The sequence below is a fragment of the Xiphophorus hellerii genome, chromosome 7 (genome assembly GCF_003331165.1).
Source record: "Xiphophorus hellerii strain 12219 chromosome 7, Xiphophorus_hellerii-4.1, whole genome shotgun sequence".
Classification (NCBI taxonomy): domain Eukaryota; kingdom Metazoa; phylum Chordata; class Actinopteri; order Cyprinodontiformes; family Poeciliidae; genus Xiphophorus; species Xiphophorus hellerii.
In genome coordinates, this window is record NC_045678.1 from 5345579 (window position 1) to 5363900 (window position 18322).

Sequence of the window (18322 nt, forward strand, 5' to 3'; positions counted from 1 at the left end):
CCTCAGGACCGGGCGAATGGAGGAGAAGGGGTGGTGGTGGGTTGAGCTCGGCTGGAGAGCGAAGGACACCATGAATGAAGGTCCTTATCTGCTGGGACTTGGTCGATGATTGGACGTGACGTGGCTTAATAATAGTCCAATTGTGACAACTCCAATTGTTCTAGTCTAGGTAAATATTTAGAAATCACATTGTATGATTAAGTAATTAATTAGCATTTTGTTCCATAGCACATATCAAAAAAGCAAAACTTAATGTTTGGTACAGAAACTTTTGTTTGCAATTACAGATTTCAGACATTTCCTGTTCTTGATGAGGTTTGCACACACTGTAACAGGGATATTGAACCACATACAGATCTTTTCCTGATCCTTTAAATGTTAAGGCTGTCGCTGGACAATACAGGCTGTCATTAGATAGTATCAGCATTATATTCTTAACCTGTATATCTAAATACTTAAAAAAAAAACATTGTGTCAATATTTTTTAACACTGAAATCAGTTGTACAAATGTTCAAAACTTTATTTTTGTTTGAAATGGAGAAATGGGCGTGTCATAAATGTTAACCTTTTGCAATCCAAAATCCTCATCGCTTTCAAATACTTTACTTTTTTGCATGGACTCAAATTAATTATCAAGCATTTTTTTATCCAAGCGTTCAGCCCATTTGCTTAAGATGAGTACAAACAAGTTGATGAGAATAAAGTTCATTTGAAATTTTTTATTAAACAGAATGCTTTGTGTTATGCAAAAATAAACAAGTGAAATCAACGCTTGTCAACCTTCTTATACACCAGACAACCTATTTGAACTAAAAGTGAAACAAAAATTCTACAAATAGCTTCAAACTTTAACTTTTATCATCCTTGTTGCAGTCCTCCAATTTTCATGATCACTCTGCTCTACATGATTGTGTCACCTTGTATATGTTTGTGTTTGTTTTACTGGAAAAAGTCAGCAAACTACCACTGTTCTGTATTTTTCTGTCACAGTTTAAGCAGAGAAACAAATTGCAAGTAGAAGCCAGGAACAGTTTCAATCAAGTGTTTTATTTCTATACGAGTCATTTCTAGTTAAAAAAAAAAAAAAAGCTTTGTTTGTTGTTTAAGTAATTACAACATATTCAGATTAACTCACTAAAATTACAGAACCAAATGTAAGTCAATCAGTATCTCAAAATGGTTAAGTTAGTTGAGTAAGATGTGCAACATAATATGTGGAAAGCTCAATTTTAAGTTTGTACATATTTTTTAAGTAGGTTTGTCCTACAGTGAAAGTGAAAGTGAAAGCGTTCTCTGCTGACTCATTCTGCTGCATCTTTCAGTCTTATTTCCAGCTGCTGCAGCACCGACAGTAAAGGTAGGAGTCTTTTCTTACTGTCATTGTTGGCTGTGTTGGCTTTTTGTGATTAAAAAGAGAAGGACTTTATGTAAGAAATGTAGCTGATCAAGGAAGATTAGATTTTTTTTATTTTATTTTTCAAATTTGTGGTATTCCCTTGAATATAAGTAAGATGTCTCTATTTAAGAGGCAACTTGTTTGACAACTTATGACTTTGACTTTATTAGGCTCTCCTAGAGCTTTAAATTCCCAGTGCCAGGGGTGGAAATTAACATTTTTCTCCACCAGCCACATTGGATGGTAGCAAAAATTTTTGGTAACACTTCATTTGATGGGTTGTGAATAAGACTGTCATGACACCGTCATAAACATGATATAACACCTGTCATGAACATGAGTAAGTCTTCATGAATATTTATGACTGTTGTCATAAAGTGTCATTCGGTAAATCATGAGACTTTTAATATAAAGTTGACATTATTCAAAGTGTCTTTGTTATGACAACTTGACATTAACCAAGACATCATGATCTGACATAAATTTGTTATAAAAGTATTACTGATTAAACTTTAAAAAATTATGTAGCTTTATGTTTTTAAAGCTAAAGTTTAAAGAGATGCAAACTGGATGACACAGACACAGGTGACCATCACAGCAACCCTCACCAACAACCCCTTCCCATCCCCTCCAGCTCCCCGTTGACAACATCACAGAGGGGAGAAGGAGGGGGGGGGCTAAAAAGGTGGTTTGCCCAGGGCGCCAAACTTCCTCTGAATGTGAATGTGGCGAGAGTTACTGAAGTTAGGTTTTTGGGATTATTGATTCATAATAAGATGTGCTGGAAACCTCATATAAAATATATACAATTTAAAATAGCTAGAAGTCAGTTAAATGTATGGAAGTTCTCTTTAATGCTAGAAAACTTCTAAATTCCTCTGTGCTTCATAATCTCTACTGTTCACTTATTTTGCCATATCTAAGTTAATGTGTGGAAGTTTGGCACAACATCTACGACAGTCATTATGTCAGTCATTACAGAAAAGAGCCATCCGAATACCTCGCAAGGTTGATTTTTATTGTCATACCAACATTTTATGTATATATTCTTACCTCCTTAAACCCACACATTTGGTAGAGTTTCATGTACAAAGCTAGAAATAAAGTTTAGAAATAAACTATTAATAGAAAATATTCAAAAATTGTAACATCAGCATAATTAATTTAATTAAGGCAAGTTTTGTCCATTAATACTTGATTGTCATGTATTTCTAAGTGCTCTGTACTACTGTAGTAAAGGCAGGTGGTTTTTAAAACTCCTAATCACATTGAAGCAACATAAAGAGGTAAAATTTAATTAAACCACGTATAACTCTCTCTCCTTGTAGCCAACAATCCTAATTACTGCCATACAAAAACTTTCTTTTATGCCAAACACAACACACAACATGAACATATTGTAAACAATAGCGGATCTATTCCGACTCAAAGTGCCACCGTTCTGAATGACTTCCTGTTTTATGCTTCAAAGAATCAGAACTTTTCAAAAACTTTAATTTAAACCATATGTTATAGAAATTGTTTTAGAAATAAGGGTGCTACAAACATTTTTGTGACAGATTCATGCACATTTAAACCTTTCCCTGATTGAAATGACTGACCAAAGCGTACATTCAATGCAACTTTAAGATCATTCAATCCTGCCTGGTACCACATTTGAACATGCAGAGTCCTCTGTAATGCGAGGAGAAAGTAGAAAAGTGGGAGAGGTAAGAAAGAAGATTTTGAGGCCTGGTCTCAACAAAAAGAAAAAAAACACTTTTGCTTTATCTATTCTGTTTGCTAATCCTGTTTGAGACTTTTTTTTTTTCACTTTCAGGTTATTGATTTTAGGTTCAAATTAGTTCATGATGTATAACTGCATAATGACCATCCAGTAAGTTAAAGTTACGCAGTTTACACTACTGCTATGAGAAAAACACGAGTCAAAAATGTAAATAAATATCATGGAGCATAATGATGCCCCCTTCACATTTCCACCTGACCTCATGTATCCATGTCTAGTGCTGGTTCTGTTCTCCACCCTACAAATCTACAGCTCAGAGGTGCTGAGCATAGAAAAGTAGAGTCAGCCCCTGTGAGCTATTTTGATCTTTAAATCAGTCTGCAGCCGAGTGGATGTGGAGGTTAACCAGTCAGATATTAGAGTTGATTCAGTGAAACACAGCACCGATGTAAACAATTTTATAATATACTTCATACACACTTGTTTAAACATCTACTGTCTTTCTTATGGTCTTCTTAATGTTTACAGTTTCAGATCAACAGTCATAACCTCCTGCATTAACACCAGCCAGAGCAGCAACCTCTCAACAGCAACATTGTGCCCACCAGGTAACACAAACCTTTGTTGGTTACTTTTGTATTGCATTGATCTAATGATGTTGATATAGGATGATAAGAATCCGTATTAGATTCTGATATCATAAATCGAAGTATCATAATTTAGTTTTTCTTTCCAAACATTTATATTCAGTATTTTCTATCCAAAGTTATAGCTAACATAAAGTAGTGCATAGTATGATTCAACAAACCTGTGATACTTCAATAAACATCAAACTGGACGGATGGATGATTATTATTATTGTGTGTTTATTTGTGCTAGGAAGCCACAAGATGGGGGATTCATTGTCTAGTGAGTTAACATCTCAGCTCAAATAAATATCAAACTTACATTGAGTTATTTTTTTATGCCAACTCACTTTTTATGTTCTTTTATAATCTTTATTTTATCCACAAGGACCAATTGAAGATGAAACTTTGGAAAGCAAGATGGAGAGATTTAAGGTAACAAGTCTAAACAAGCAGGGTTGATCCAGATGTGTGTTGAGCTCAGTAACTTATTTCATGGAAATTCAGTTGTTATCATTTTATAAGATGATTTTCTTTTGGTTGTTTAACTGAATTCAGGTTAAGAAAATCACCACAGGCAAAACCTTTGGGGCAGATCGAGTTTTGTGTAAACAAGTTATGATGAAACTCAATGAAAAACGCATGAAGATGAAGAAACACATCATTGTTTTCTGTCCCATCACGTCTCGTGTTGGCTCAGATGTGGAAGCAGCCATGGAGGATGTGAAAAGTATGAAAATATTACTTTTGTTTTAATATTTTTTAAATGAAAAATAATCATTAGTATTACTGTATGTCTGAAAGTTTTGTTGTCATACATCTATAAGATGCAGTATGACTGGTTTTTATTTCTCTATGTAGGTCAAACCAAAAATGAACAAGAGGCAGATACAACACAAGATAATCAATGTTATCAAGACTTTTATTAATGTGCAAAAAATTTAAGTCATTTCAGTTTCATTTTTCTGCATGCAGTCGAAACAAAACACTACATCAGAAACAGGGTTTTGTGTTGATGGAAGTGGAAGCAGCCTTAAAGAGATCCAAGATTATTTAAACATTTTGGCCTAAATATGAACATTTTTAGTAATTTTCCTGTTAACTAAACAGCTGCTGTTTGTGATACGCCAAAACTCATAATTACTTTTAAAATTGCACATCTTTTGTTATATTTTTGAGGTCACCATTTTTCCACCTGCTGGGTTGATGACTGGTCTGTTCTGTACTAGAATCTACAGAGTAAACATAGGAAAGCTAACTTTATCTCAGTTTTTATTTTATCATATTGCATTTAGCTGGTGTAATTTTAAATAATGCCACACTGTGTTACTGTTGGCTGTAGTAAAAAACAAAACAACAGTGAGGTGAATATGGATCGTTTTCCACATGAAAAAAACAGACTGTTGGTTCTTCTGCAGTGGATCTCCTTTTATTTCCACAGGAAGCTCTGAACTCTTGGTCATCATCTGTAACTTGTTTATACATCTTTGCAGAAGTATTAACTTGCGTATTAAGTACATAGCAGACAGGTAACATAATTCTCAGTTTAACTGGTAGCCACACTGAACTGATCTGGCCGAACACACAGAGAACAAGGAAAAACACCTTTATTGGTTTTATAAGCGTATATCCTTCCTCTTCACAAAGTAGTGCCACCCAAATGGGTTCTGGCAAGTACTACTTGACCCAGAGAGTGCAAATTAACAGCAGACACTACTTCAACAGGTTACTATTTGGTATTATCAGCGCCCTGGAAATCTTTAAGTGTGAGATGACAAAGCTCTTGGAAGGGAAAGAAGGAGTAGCTATCTGCATGGACAATATAGTATTCTATGCAGACACTCCAGAGCAACATGAGGCGAGACTACAAAAAACACTGGACAGACTTAAGGAAACATGGTTAAGGTTAAGAAATGACAAATGCCTCCTGCATTAGCAACAACTCCATTATCTTGAACATGGCAAAAGACCAGAAAAGGCCAAAGTGAAAACAAACACAAAACTTAAACCACCAAAGAATGTTTCCGATCTGAGGAGGATTCTTGGAATGATTCACTACTTGGGCAGATACCTACCAAACTTTCTGAGGTCACAAAACCTCTCAGTGATCTGCTTAAAGGTGATGTGATTGGACACCGCTCGAGAAGAAGCATTCAGTAAACTGAAAGGTTGTACTCCAAGATTATAAGGGACAGTTAAAAGCAGTGAGCTTCTGCTCCAAAACACTCATAGACGCAGAGCAACAATGTGCTCAAATAGAAAAGGAGTGTCTTGCAGTGCCAGTTAGATGGCAGAGACTTTTATTGAGAATGATGTGGTACAACCTCACAGCTGTCTATGTGCCGGAGAAAGAACATGTAGTCGCAGAAGCCCTTTCTCATCACTCACATCTGGCCACATCTCATGAAGTCACAGAACTGCTGGAGGAAATGGAAACTTGTGAAGATGCAACACAACACTCTTGGTCTATTTCACATACCAAGTTGGATTGAATCGGACAACACACACAGCAGGATGTGACCCAGAAATAATAAAGAGAAATAACAGTTTCAAAACATCAGTCCATCTCTAACTCAGCTTGACTATTGAGCCAAGCTACTAAAGTAAATTTTCATAATTTTCAAATTTATTGAATGCATTGTTTGTGTATCAAATTTCATAAGGCAATGCTTGGGGCCAATTTTTTAATGCTTGTAGGGGGCACTGTGGAGGAATTGAATACGCCCCAAAGGGCTGAAATATTTATCATATTCAATTGTTGCAGCTCAGATATTTGTGGAAATTCGAGCCAAACGTACAGCAATAGTGTAATGTTAGACTTTGCCACACTAACGTGGCAACAGCCTCTAGTCAAAAGTGTCATGATGATGGTTGGTGAGAAGTTGGACCCAAAAGCAGAGGAAGAGGCAGCAGCTGAGTTTGTAGATTTAATGGAAAAAATGATGAAAATAAGAACAAAAGCAATCCAAAAAAGTCCAACTAAGAGTCATGAGGGAAACAGGAAAACACAAAGAACTGACAGGAGTAGACATGAGGATCTGACGAGTAATGGGAGAGAATGAGAGACGTAAATCACAGGTGTCAAACTCCAGTCCTCAAGGGCCGCTGCATGTCCTGCAGGTTTTAGATGTGCCACAGGTACAAAACATTGAAATGAAATGGTTTAATGACCTCCTCCTTGTGTAGATCAGTTCTCCAGAGTCTTAATGACCTAATTATTCTATTCAGGTGGTGCAGCAGAGGCACATCTAAAAGTTGCAGGACAGTGGCCCTTGAGGACTGGAGCTTGACACCCCTGACTTAAATACTGAAGACGATTGAGAACTGGACAAAGACCTGAGCTGATGAGACTGATTGCAGGTGAAAATGGTTAGAGCAGGAACTGGACTGAGGAGCGGGGTGAAGGTGACAAAGGGAAACACAAAAGACTGAGGGGAGAAACACAAGGGAGCTGGGAACAAATCCAACACTAAAGAAACATGTAAGACTAAATAAAAACATGATAAGCCAGAAAGAGGCAAAGACAGAAGGGGAAACTATAAAAGAACCAAACAGAATCAATGTTGATCTAAAAATAATAGGAATTAAGGAACACAGAAGTAGAATAACTAGAAGGACAAAATAAAGAAATAACTTAACTAGAAAAACAACAGACATATGAACATATGCATTTTTATGGACATAAAAGAATAGCTAAACCTTGTAACAAAATAAGGAACAAAGATATCTAGAAACACTACGAGTGACCAAAACAAGAAGACAAATTTAACCAAACTATGTTATCTCAAATACAAAAACTGGGATGACCTTGAAAGGTAGGACTAAAGTGAACAAGAGAATAAGTGATAAAACAGAAACACAGAAACAACAGAATCTCAACCCAAACCTAGAGTCCTGACAAAAAGTTCGTGTTGGACATTGAAAGCAGCTTGTAAGAACCTCTGAGTAACATCCTGAATTTTATTTTTAACAGAAAGTGTAAAGCTAAAGTGCAGATTCTTGTTAATGCACGTTCATATTTGTGAGAATAATAAATTAAAACTGAAAAGTAGAATATGTTTGAATGGTGCATCAGTCAAAATTTGAGCATTTCTTCTTTTTTTTCCAACAGATGATCAAGGAATCATCCTGGTTTTGATGCACCACACCCGAGATCCTGACTACTCAACTGCTGGGATAAATTGTTGTGAAAAATTCAGTAATGTTGACTTGGATGTTCATGTTCTGTTTCATGAAACTGTGCCGGGCTTATTGACATGTTCACAAAATGAAAAGGCAGTGGGTGAAATTGTAGATTTTTTTAAGACAAGAGCTACCAACAAAACTTGGTGGTGAATTATGACAGAAGTAGTAGTAACAGAAAAGACAGAAAATATTGAACCAGGCCAAAATGCAGAAAAGTCAAAAGATAATGTTGAGAAAACTGGCATGGAAACCAGGTTAACGCAAAAAACAGATCAAAAACGATGGAGGAGACGCAAGTAATCTTGCATTTTGATTTACTGATGATTATAAAACAAGTTATTTTGTATTTTTATTTACTGATGTGATTTTCTAATGATTATAAAGCAAGCAATTTGCATTTTGATTCATGTATGATTATAAAAAGGTTGATGTAATCAAAAAGCAGATCAAGAAATTAATAAAAAGACAAATCAAAGGTTAATAATGGAATTAAAACAGATGATTAATAAAGGAAGGTATGTTTGAAGAAATACATTAAACATTACATTTGATTTCATTCTGTAGTAATAACACAACAGAGGAAACATACAGAAAATGTTATGCTGTGTTCATCTATTTGTAGTCTAATTACAGGAGCAGATAGAGAAAAAAGATGTAAGTGCAGAAAACTGTGACAAGCGCAAAGCGCTGCAAAAATATTGCGCGGCTTCAGAAGCAATGCCATAAAAAATACAATTAACTCCACATCCGGGTTTCAATTAAAGGAGCTGGAATACATTAACCTTTCGCGGTCAGTTGGGGGGACAAAAGGATCTGATTTTCTAGAAACGAATATGCAGGAAATGCTTTCTTCTAGCTTAAGCTACTCTGATGTTTCAATCATTCAGTTTTCTGAAAGAAGGCCCAGTATATGCATATATTCTACAACCACATCAACACATCAAAAAATTATAAACTGATAACTAAACGGTAACGGTTAATTAAACGAGAAAAAACGAGAAAATTAAAAACAGTATTTGTTATGAGGAATAAAACACCTCACCTCCATATTGTGGTGCAATAAATACAGTCCTTGCTCGCACGTCTCCAGTTCTTAATCCAAAGCTTTGATTTTTGGTTACGTCTTTTTTGGGTTAAAATAAATCCACAAACAAAAGTTACTGCTTCAACATCATTGTCCATGTTTGTTTACTCTAAATTCAGGTGTGATAGCACAGAATTTTAAGAGATTACATATCTGGAATTGGAATGTCCTTGAGTGAAACCTCACACTCTACGATCGAACCCGTTAGTGTGTGGTCTCTCACGTTTTGAGAATCGGCCGACAATATTAAAATCATGTAGTGTGAACTGGGCTTTAGGCACAGGGACAGGATGGGGCATGTCTGGACATGTCTTCCCTCAACTGTGACTAAACCATCACTCACATGTTGTGTTAGTCTCCCTGACTGTGTGCACCTTACCTTTTAAAACCATAAAATATCTAAGTGATACAAGACGGTTTCTATTTCATGTCTTAAAACAAAGAAAAATAAATATTCACCTTCTTGGAAAACCTTTGGCCAGAACTGTTAGCAGCACTGGCCAGAGCTTCACAGGTCACTTTCCTTCGCAAAGCATTACTGACAGAGGTGATGAAGCTGGACTTCCCGGCACCGACCGGTCCATACAGCAGAACTCTGATGTGTCTGACTCCATTTACTGGTTGAAAATTGTCCACATGATGCAGATGTATCTCATGTTCTCTGCTAAAATGAGGAAATAAAAGGCAAATAGGACAGAAGTTTAACTGGACATAATTAGTTTACAGTACATTAAATGCACTGTTTTAATGTGAATTATATAGAATATTATTTCTACATTTCCCAAGTCTAAATAACTTAATTACAGATGAAGATAATTGTTTGCTAGATGTCAAAATAAGGCGAGAAAACCATTAATGGCATGAAAACACATTCACTCACCCCCAGGAAACGTGCATCCAAGGATTGTCAAAAACTGTAAAAGAGAGATTTAGAGTAATTTATTTTCTTAAAACTCAATCTGCTAAAAGTGCATTGATCAAATAAAAAACAAGATTAAAAATAAGAACGGTGAGTAAAGAGTCTAACAGGTAAATCACAATGCTAATCACTAACATAACACATGGTATCTACACACTAGATCATTCTGTTCCAGACACAGGATAACACAGAGCAAGTTGTACGTCTTCACAGCGATGGTTTTATAACTATCTAACAGGTCAAGGATGCAGAGGTTTCTGCTGAACGATAACCTGTTGAAAACAGTTTCTCTGCTCTTCCTCAGAAAGGCCTTCTGAGAAAGGAATCAAAGTAATTCAACAACACAGAAACTTTCTTTATGCTAAGATGAAACAAATAAAAGCATTTAAGACAAGAACATTATAAAGGCGCATGAACCAACAAATATTTGATAATAATATACAATTTACCTAACACTGATGATGCAAAGGCAACAAATATACTGGTGACATGCAGATGTACAGAAACAAATTTACTCACCCCCAGGATATTTCTCTCCATGGAGTTGCTAAAACTGTAATAGAAAAAAAAGAGCAACCTCTAAAAGAATTAGCCTTGCAAAACGTAAACAAAATTTGCTATTTAATTTGTGTTTGATACATAACTTGGGTCCAGTTAGTAAAATATTCCAGCAGTTCATTTGATAATTGATGAAGGAGCAAAAAACTTGTTTTGATGTAACTTCAGTTCTATTTACGTGGAGGAGTTAACCCTGGAAAAAACAGATTAAGATAAAAGTTAAGATTACTTAAATCAAAACTATTACTGTTAGAAGATTAGCAATGTTTGTTTGAGAGTGAAAATACACAGAAGGAATAGTTACTGAACTTATTTTGAGTACGTAAATGACAAAATCGACACAATAAGTTGCATAAAAAGCTTACCCTGAAGATGATTTTGTAATTAAAATTCCAATCATGCTTCCATTACTAAGCTTTCAGACTTCATTCTATTACTCGTCACATTAGTTTAGAATTATATTCCATGATTATTTCTAATGGTTTAAATGTAGCTTAAGTTCACTGAAGTACTTTAATTTAAAATGGTACTTTAAAAATGAGATCTAGATCTCAACGGGGTTTACCTGATTAAATAAAGGAATATAAATATAAAAGGATCAATGATTAGTTTTAAAAATAGATTTTATTTGATAAATATTTATTTTAGATGTAAAAACAATACAGTAATAATACTATAGGCTGCTTAGTTTTTATAAATTTTAATAAAATATTGTCACATAAATGTCACCATGTTGTTCACGCTGCAGTGCATTCTGGGTACTATTGCCGCAGGGCTCCTTTAACATTTAAAGTGCTTCCAGCCCGGGAGTGGTGTTTAGGTGCTTTGTGGATGAAAACTGCTGGCACGGCATTTGTTTATAGCTTGTTAAGGTAACGATCACCTGATAGTGCCTTTGTCAATTTTGCTCGTACAAATGACAAAGTCTTCTGGAGAGAAATATTGAGGGCATTGTCATTCAGAAGTTGGGTTCGGCTCCGGCTCTCTCCTCACTGTTTTTTTTGTTTGTTTGTTTGTTTTGTGTTTTTAAATTACAGCCAATAGTGACACGTTTGACATTATCTAAAATTACACCAGTCAAATGCAATAAGATAAACTACTCGGGTAAAGTTAGCCTTCCTGTGTTTACTCTGTAGATTCCAGAATGAAATGATGGTCAGTAAGTTGTAAGGTCCCACCAAAACTTAGACCAAACCTACGCCCTTGCAAGAAACGATTAAACTACTGTAACTAAGAATAACTAGAAGAAATAGACATGACTAGAAACATTAGGGCACACTGAGCAATAGTAAAACTAATACAAGACTAATAAAAATAAGAAATAACAGAATTGTGATTAACTAAAATAACTGAGAAAGGTCTGGACCAAAGTAAAACAAAGCATATCAGATTTAAATAAAAGAGCAACTAAGAAACAACCCAAAAAGAAAACCCCAAATCCAAGTAATCAACCAAAGATATGACAGTTTGCTGAACTTTTCTAACACTAACCTAAAGTTGTCTAAAAGTGCCCAAACATGTAGATTTATGGGTTGCTGCAGATCTTTTATCTGCTGAACTTACCTGAAATGTTGATGTGCTTCAGGGAAGGAGAGCTGAAGCAATGGCAACAAAAGATCAGTTACAAAGCAATTCGAACAATTTTATTTTCACTTTCAGTTTTAATAGATCAGGTGATCTATAGAAAGACATATAAGATTACATGATACATTCATACATTGAGTAAAAATCTGTTTTTATTTGAATACTATGGATTTGAATGTTCATTTCAAGGCTTTGCTTGATCAAAGAGAAGACAATGAGGTACAATAAGTCATTGACCTTCTAACACAGAGATGCTCTCACTATTATTATTCTTCACACAAAGCAATGCATCCTTATCTTCTGCACCCAGTCTTCACCTCATGACAGAAAACAATAAACTTGAACCTTTTCATAAAGTCTCACTTCCCAGCTTCCACTTCAACCATCTACATTGTTCTAAATCTAAACCATCCTATGTCTCTAAACATAGTTTAACAGCGACAAATACGTAAATGTTAACTCATATCAATGTAATCAATAAATGCAAAACAATTCTTAGCAAAATAAACCAAATGAGTAAATGAGTATATATAGTACAGAAGTGTAACTAAGCATGAAAATGGTACACATAAGATAAAAAGCCAATGAGAAAGCATATGATAATATATTGATAATGATAAAATTTTTCCAAGAGTTTGTCAGCGTAGTCGTCTCCAAAGTCAATCATCAGTTTCAGAGCACTCAGGATCAGAGCATTAACGTCTGGATCCAGTTGAGTTTCACTGCTGTAGTTCTTCAGTGGGAGGATGCAGTTCATTGGGATCCCCAGACTGGAGCTGAAGTCTCTCATCTACATTTTAAAAAAACAAACATTTATTTTGAGCCAGTTAACTTTTTCTTCTGTTTTGAATAAATCTTACTAGAGCTCACCTTTTTCTTTAAATGTTTGCTCCTGTAGACGTTTCTCAGATTTTTCTCCGTTTCCTCACAGGCTGCATCAATGTAAGTGAGAATCGCCAGCTGAGGGATTCCTGTGGATGAAGAGAGTTTGCTTTTTCTTGTATCTTGATATTGTATTAGCTATAAACAGATTTTAACAAGTATATACAAGTAATTCTTCCAAGATGAACTTTTAGAAATGGAAATTATGAAACCATGTATAAAAGACTAATCTGTAAAATGTCACTTTCATTTCTTTTCTACATGTTTTTTCTACCTACTTTATGCAACCCTATGATTTTTGAAGTAAAATTTGAGTATTTCGCTTTCTTCTGTTTGCAGTTACATTACTTTACTGAATGCAAGCTTAGTTTATATTTTTGTTTCTTACCCAGATCACTGGCTGCTTCTCTGATTTCCTTCATTTTCTTTAGAACAGAGGATTTCATTTGTGGTGCATCAGCAGAATAAACACAAACCAGAACATGAACTCTGTCACTGATGGATGGGGAAGGTTTGTAGCCAGAATCACCAGGAGAAAGTGAAGATGAAGGACTGAACTGTGTAAGAAAATAAATATATGTTAAATACCCATAAAAATGTATAGAATTTTGTTTATACATTTCTATGTATGTATGTGACTTCGAGATGCTAAAGCTGAGTGTAAAAGCTTTAGAATCTAAGTCATAAGAACAAACTTTTTAAGTGACGGCTGAAAATTATTTACAGAAAAAGATACACTACATGTACCTTATATCCATCCTTCACGTGACCCTTCAAGGCCAGAATGATGTCGTCTGTTCTGACTCCTCTTCCATCTTCGTCTTCCAGACCCATGATGTCATTGAACACAAAAGGATAACAGTCTCCTCTGCCTTCTTTCTTAATTTTATAGGTTTGATACTGAAAGAAATTGAGTTTCATAATTATCGGTCAAAGCCTGGTTTGGGGCTGACTTTTAAAAATATTCTAGCAGGCGCTGAGGAGGATTTGGGCCACGCCCACCACATCTTGTTATGGATTTCTGTTGGGGGCTGGATAAGGAGTTTGGTGCAGCTTGGCTACAATCTGTGGAATTTAGAGACAACAGTTTGGCAATGGCACCATGTCACCACGCCCACATCCTCCACCAAAACCTACCAGTGCTGGAGGTCAAGGCCCACCAGAATGTCTTCTGTCACTAAACGATCTGTCATGCTGATTAGGTCACAGGGGTCAGATAGGGACAGTTCAAAGTAAAACATTGTACTTCCTGTTGTTGTTTTTTGTTTGATGGCAAGACCTCAAATTGTGAGGCCTAGCAATGCCCCTTCAGCATGCTCAAAAAATCCCAGTTATGGTAACTTTTACTTTCATGTGCCATATGAACAAACTCTTCAAGTTTGGAGAAAATCAAGGGAAGTAGACACAGCTGGGATCAATCAAGAGGGTGACGGGACAACACAGAGACTCAACTGACACAGAAACCTAAATAAACACAGAAAAATTCAAATCCTTACAGTTTCATTGATCATAATGGGGTGATGTTTTTAGAGAAAGTCCAGTCAGTCTGAGAAGTTGATAAGGGGAATGTAGGTGTCGGCGAAAAAGTATCATTTGACGGAACAAAAATAATAAAATTCTATGATTACAATATGCTTTCACAGCGCTTAGCTGCTCAGGTGTAAAAATAAGAATAAATCTTCAATGTTAAATTAGAAGTTATACTGACCGATTTTGTGAAGCTTTGATCAGAGGTTGTGGCACTGGCCAGAGCTTTGTTGGTCATTCTCCCTTGTAAAACAGAGTTGACAGAGTTGATGAAGCTGGACTTCCCCATACTGACTGGTCCGTAGAGTAAAACTCTGATCGCTTTGGCTCTTTTATTTTGAGGTTGAAAGTTCCTTGCGTACTGCAGAGGTTCCTCGTTGTTTCTGTTGAGATGCGAAAATAAGGGTCACAACAAAAGTCATATCTGCCAGAATAAACTCCTGGCTCCTCATCAGCACAATTTATGTTTTTTTGGATCATTTGTAAATAAGATTTTTAGAAGAGTACCTTTAAAACACTTTTCAAAATCACAACAACTAAGTAAGCCACATCCCTGTGGATTAATGTAGATTTCCAGCATTTAATTTTCCTACACTCCTCCATGGGCTGCCACCTTATCGTGGTGGAGGGGTTTGAGTGTCCCAATGATCCTAGGAGCTATGCTGTCTGGGGCTTCATGCCCCTGGTAGGGTCACCCAAGGCAGACAGGTCCTAGGTGAGGGACCAGACAAAGAGCAGCCCGAAGACCCCAATGATGAAGGAAAACTTTGGACTTGGTGTTCCCTCGCCCGGACGCGGGTCACCGGGGCCCCACTCTGGAGCCAGGCCTGGAGGGGGGGCACGATGGCGAGCGTCTGGTGGCCGGGCTTTTACCCATGGAGCCCGGCCGGGCTCAGCCCGAAGAGGAAACATGGGCCCCCCCTCCCATGGGCCCACCACCCGTGGGAGGGGCCAAAGGGGTCGGGTGCAGTGTGGGATGGGTGGCAGCAGAGGGAGGGGACCCTGGCGGTCCGATCCTCGGTTGCAGAAACTGGCTCTTGGGACGTGGAATGTCACCTCTCTGGTGGGGAAGGAGCCGGAGCTAGTGCGTGAGGTCGAGAGGTTCCGGCTAGAAATAGTCGGTCTCACCTCGACGCACGGCTCTGGTTCTGGAACCAGTCTCCTTGAGAGGGGCTGGACATACTTCCACTCTGGAGTTGCCCAAGGTGAGAGGCGTCGGGCAGGAGTGGGCATACTTGTTGCTCCCCATCTCGGCGCCTGTACGTTGGGGTTTACCCCGGTGAACGAGAGGGTAGCATCCCTCCGCCTACGGGTGGGGGGACGGGTTCTGACTGTCGTTTGTGCTTACGGGCCGAACGACAGTTCAGATTACCCACCCTTTTTGGAGTCCTTAGAGGGGGTACTGGAGAGTGCTCCTCCTGGGGACTCCCTTGTTCTGCTGGGGGACTTCAACGCTCACGTGGGCAATGACAGTGAGACCTGGAGGGGCGTGGTTGGGAGGAACGGCCCGCCCGACCTGAACTCGAGCGGTGTTCTGTTGCTGGACTTCTGTGCTCGCCATGGATTGTCCATAACGAACACCATGTTCAAGCATAAGGGTGTCCATATGTGCACTTGGCACCAGGACACCCTAGGCCGCAGTTCGATGATCGACTTTGTCATCGTTTCATCGGATCTGCGGCCGTATGTCTTGGACACTCGGGTGAAGAGAGGTGCGGAGCTGTCCACTGACCACTACCTGGTGGTGAGTTGGCTCCGGTGGTGGGGGCGAAAGCCGGTCAGACCTGGCAGGCCCAAACGTGTTGTGAGGGTCTGCTGGGAACGTCTGGCGGAATCCCCTGTGAGACGGAGCTTTAACTCCCATCTCCGGCAAAACTTCGAACACGTCCCGGGGGAGGTGGGGGACATGGAGTCTGAGTGGACCGTGTTCCGTGCCTCCATTGTCGAGGCGGCCGATCGGAGCTGTGGCCGCAAGGTTGTCGGTGCCTGTCGCGGCGGCAACCCTCGAACCCGCTGGTGGACACCTTCGGTGAGGGATGCCGTCAGGCTGAAGAAGGAGTCCTATCGGGCCTTTTTGGCCTGTGGGACTCCGGAAGCAGCTGATGGGTACCGGCGGGCGAAGCGGCATGCGGCTCGGGCGGTTGCTGAGGCAAAAACTCGGGCGTGGGAGGAGTTTGGAGAGGCCATGGAGAAAGACTTCCGTACGGCTTCGAGGCGATTCTGGTCCACCATCCGGCGTCTCAGGGGGGGGAAGCGGTGCAGCACCAACACTGTTTATAGTGGGGATGGTGTGCTGCTGACCTCTACTCGGGACGTTGTGGGCCGGTGGGCAGAGTACTTCGAAGACCTCCTCAATCCCACCAACATGCCTTCCACTGAGGAAGCGGAGCCTGGGGACTCTGGGTTGGGCTCTCCAATCTCTGGGGGCGAGGTCGCCGAGGTGGTTAAAAAGCTCCTCGGTGGCAGGGCCCCGGGGGTGGATGAGATCCGCCCGGAGTTCCTTAAGGCTCTGGATGTTGTAGGGTTGTGTTGGTTGACGCGACTCTGCAATGTCGCATGGACATCGGGGGCAGTTCCCCTGGATTGGCAGACTGGGGTGGTGGTCCCCCTGTTCAAAAAGGGGGACCGGAGGGTGTGCTCCAATTATAGAGGGGTCACACTCTTAAGCCTCCCTGGCAAGGTCTATTCAGGGGTCCTGGAGAGGAGGGTCCGTCGGATAGTCGAACCTCGGATTCAGGAAGAGCAGTGTGGTTTTCGTCCTGGTCGTGGAACGCTGGACCAGCTCTACACCCTCGGCAGGGTCCTGGAGGGTGCATGGGAGTTCGCCCAACCAGTCTACATGTGTTTTGTGGACTTGGAGAAGGCGTTCGACCGTGTCCCTCGGGGAGCCCTGTGGGGGGTTCTCCGGGAGTATGGGGTACCGGGCCCTTTGATACGGGCTGTCAGGTCCCTGTATGACCGGTGTCAGAGTCTGGTCCGCATTGCCGGCAGTAAGTCGGGCTCGTTTCCGGTGAGAGTTGGACTCCGCCAGGGCTGCCCTTTGTCACCAATTCTGTTCATCACTTTCATGGACAGAATTTCTAGGCGCAGCCAAGGTGTTGAGGGGATCCGATTTGGTGGCCTTAGGATCTCATCTCTGCTTTTCGCAGACGATGTGGTCCTTTTGGCTTCATCAGATCGTGATCTGCAGCTCTCGCTGGAGCGGTTCGCAGCCGAGTGTGAAGTGGCCGGGATGGGGATCAGTGCCTCCAAATCCGAGGCCATGGTCTTGAGCCGGAAAAGGGTAGAGTGCCTTCTCCGGGTCAGGGGGGGTGTCCTGCCCCAAGTGGAGGAGTTTAAGTATCTCGGGATCTTGTTCACGAATGGGGGAAGAAGGGAGCGGGAGATCGACAGGCGGATTGGCGCAGCGTCTGCTGTCAAGCGGGCGCTGTACCGGTCCGTCGTGGTGAAGAGAGAGCTGAGCCAAAAAGCGAAGCTCTCGATTTACCGCTCGATCTACGTTCCCACCCTCATCTATGGTCATGAGCTTTGGGTCATGACCGAAAGAACGAGATCGCGGATACAAGCGGCCGAAATGGGTTTTCTCCGTAGGGTGGCTGGGCTCTCCCTTAGAGATAGGGTGAGAAGCTCAGTCATCCGGGAGGGACTCAGAGTAGAGCCGCTGCTCCTTCACATCGAGAGGAGCCAGTTGAGGTGGCTCGGGCATCTGGTCAGGATGCCTCCTGGACGCCTCCCTGGTGAGGTGTTCCGGGCACGTCCCACCGGGAGGAGGCCCCGGGGAAGACCCAGGACACGCTGGAGGGACTATGTCTCTCGGCTGGCCTGGGAACGCCT

At 40.0% G+C, this 18322-nt stretch overlaps 1 protein-coding gene and 2 long non-coding RNA genes across 7 annotated transcripts in view; 1 reads left to right on the top strand and 2 right to left on the bottom strand.

Moving 5' to 3' along the window:
- The window catches only part of LOC116722923 (interferon-induced protein 44-like), a 70991-nt gene that overhangs the window by 38622 nt on the left and 14047 nt on the right, over positions 1-18322 (bottom strand). For 4 of the 5 annotated variants that reach the window (XM_032567345.1, XM_032567343.1, XM_032567341.1 and 1 more), the window contains 5 exons: positions 14670-14871; positions 13709-13861; positions 13350-13518; positions 12950-13050; positions 12117-12869 (listed from right to left, as the gene is read on the bottom strand). In XM_032567345.1, the coding sequence (XP_032423236.1) occupies positions 12627-12869; positions 12950-13050; positions 13350-13518; positions 13709-13861; positions 14670-14871 (868 nt within the window). In that variant the 3' untranslated portion in view covers positions 12117-12626. Of the gene's footprint in view, positions 1-12116; positions 12870-12949; positions 13051-13349; positions 13519-13708; positions 13862-14669; positions 14872-18322 lie in introns of those variants that run through there. The other variant, XM_032567344.1, reaches the window with a different exon arrangement.
- LOC116722936 (uncharacterized) lies at positions 1309-17582 on the top strand. The gene is made up of 7 exons (XR_004339866.1): positions 1309-1358; positions 3652-3731; positions 4003-4032; positions 4138-4184; positions 4308-4479; positions 7861-8162; positions 17573-17582. It is a non-coding gene; the product is annotated as an uncharacterized LOC116722936 (long non-coding RNA).
- Positions 7879-10302, bottom strand: LOC116722935 (uncharacterized). Its single transcript, XR_004339865.1, has 2 exons — positions 9899-10302; positions 7879-9682 (listed from the first exon to the last, which is right to left on the bottom strand). It is a non-coding gene; the product is annotated as an uncharacterized LOC116722935 (long non-coding RNA).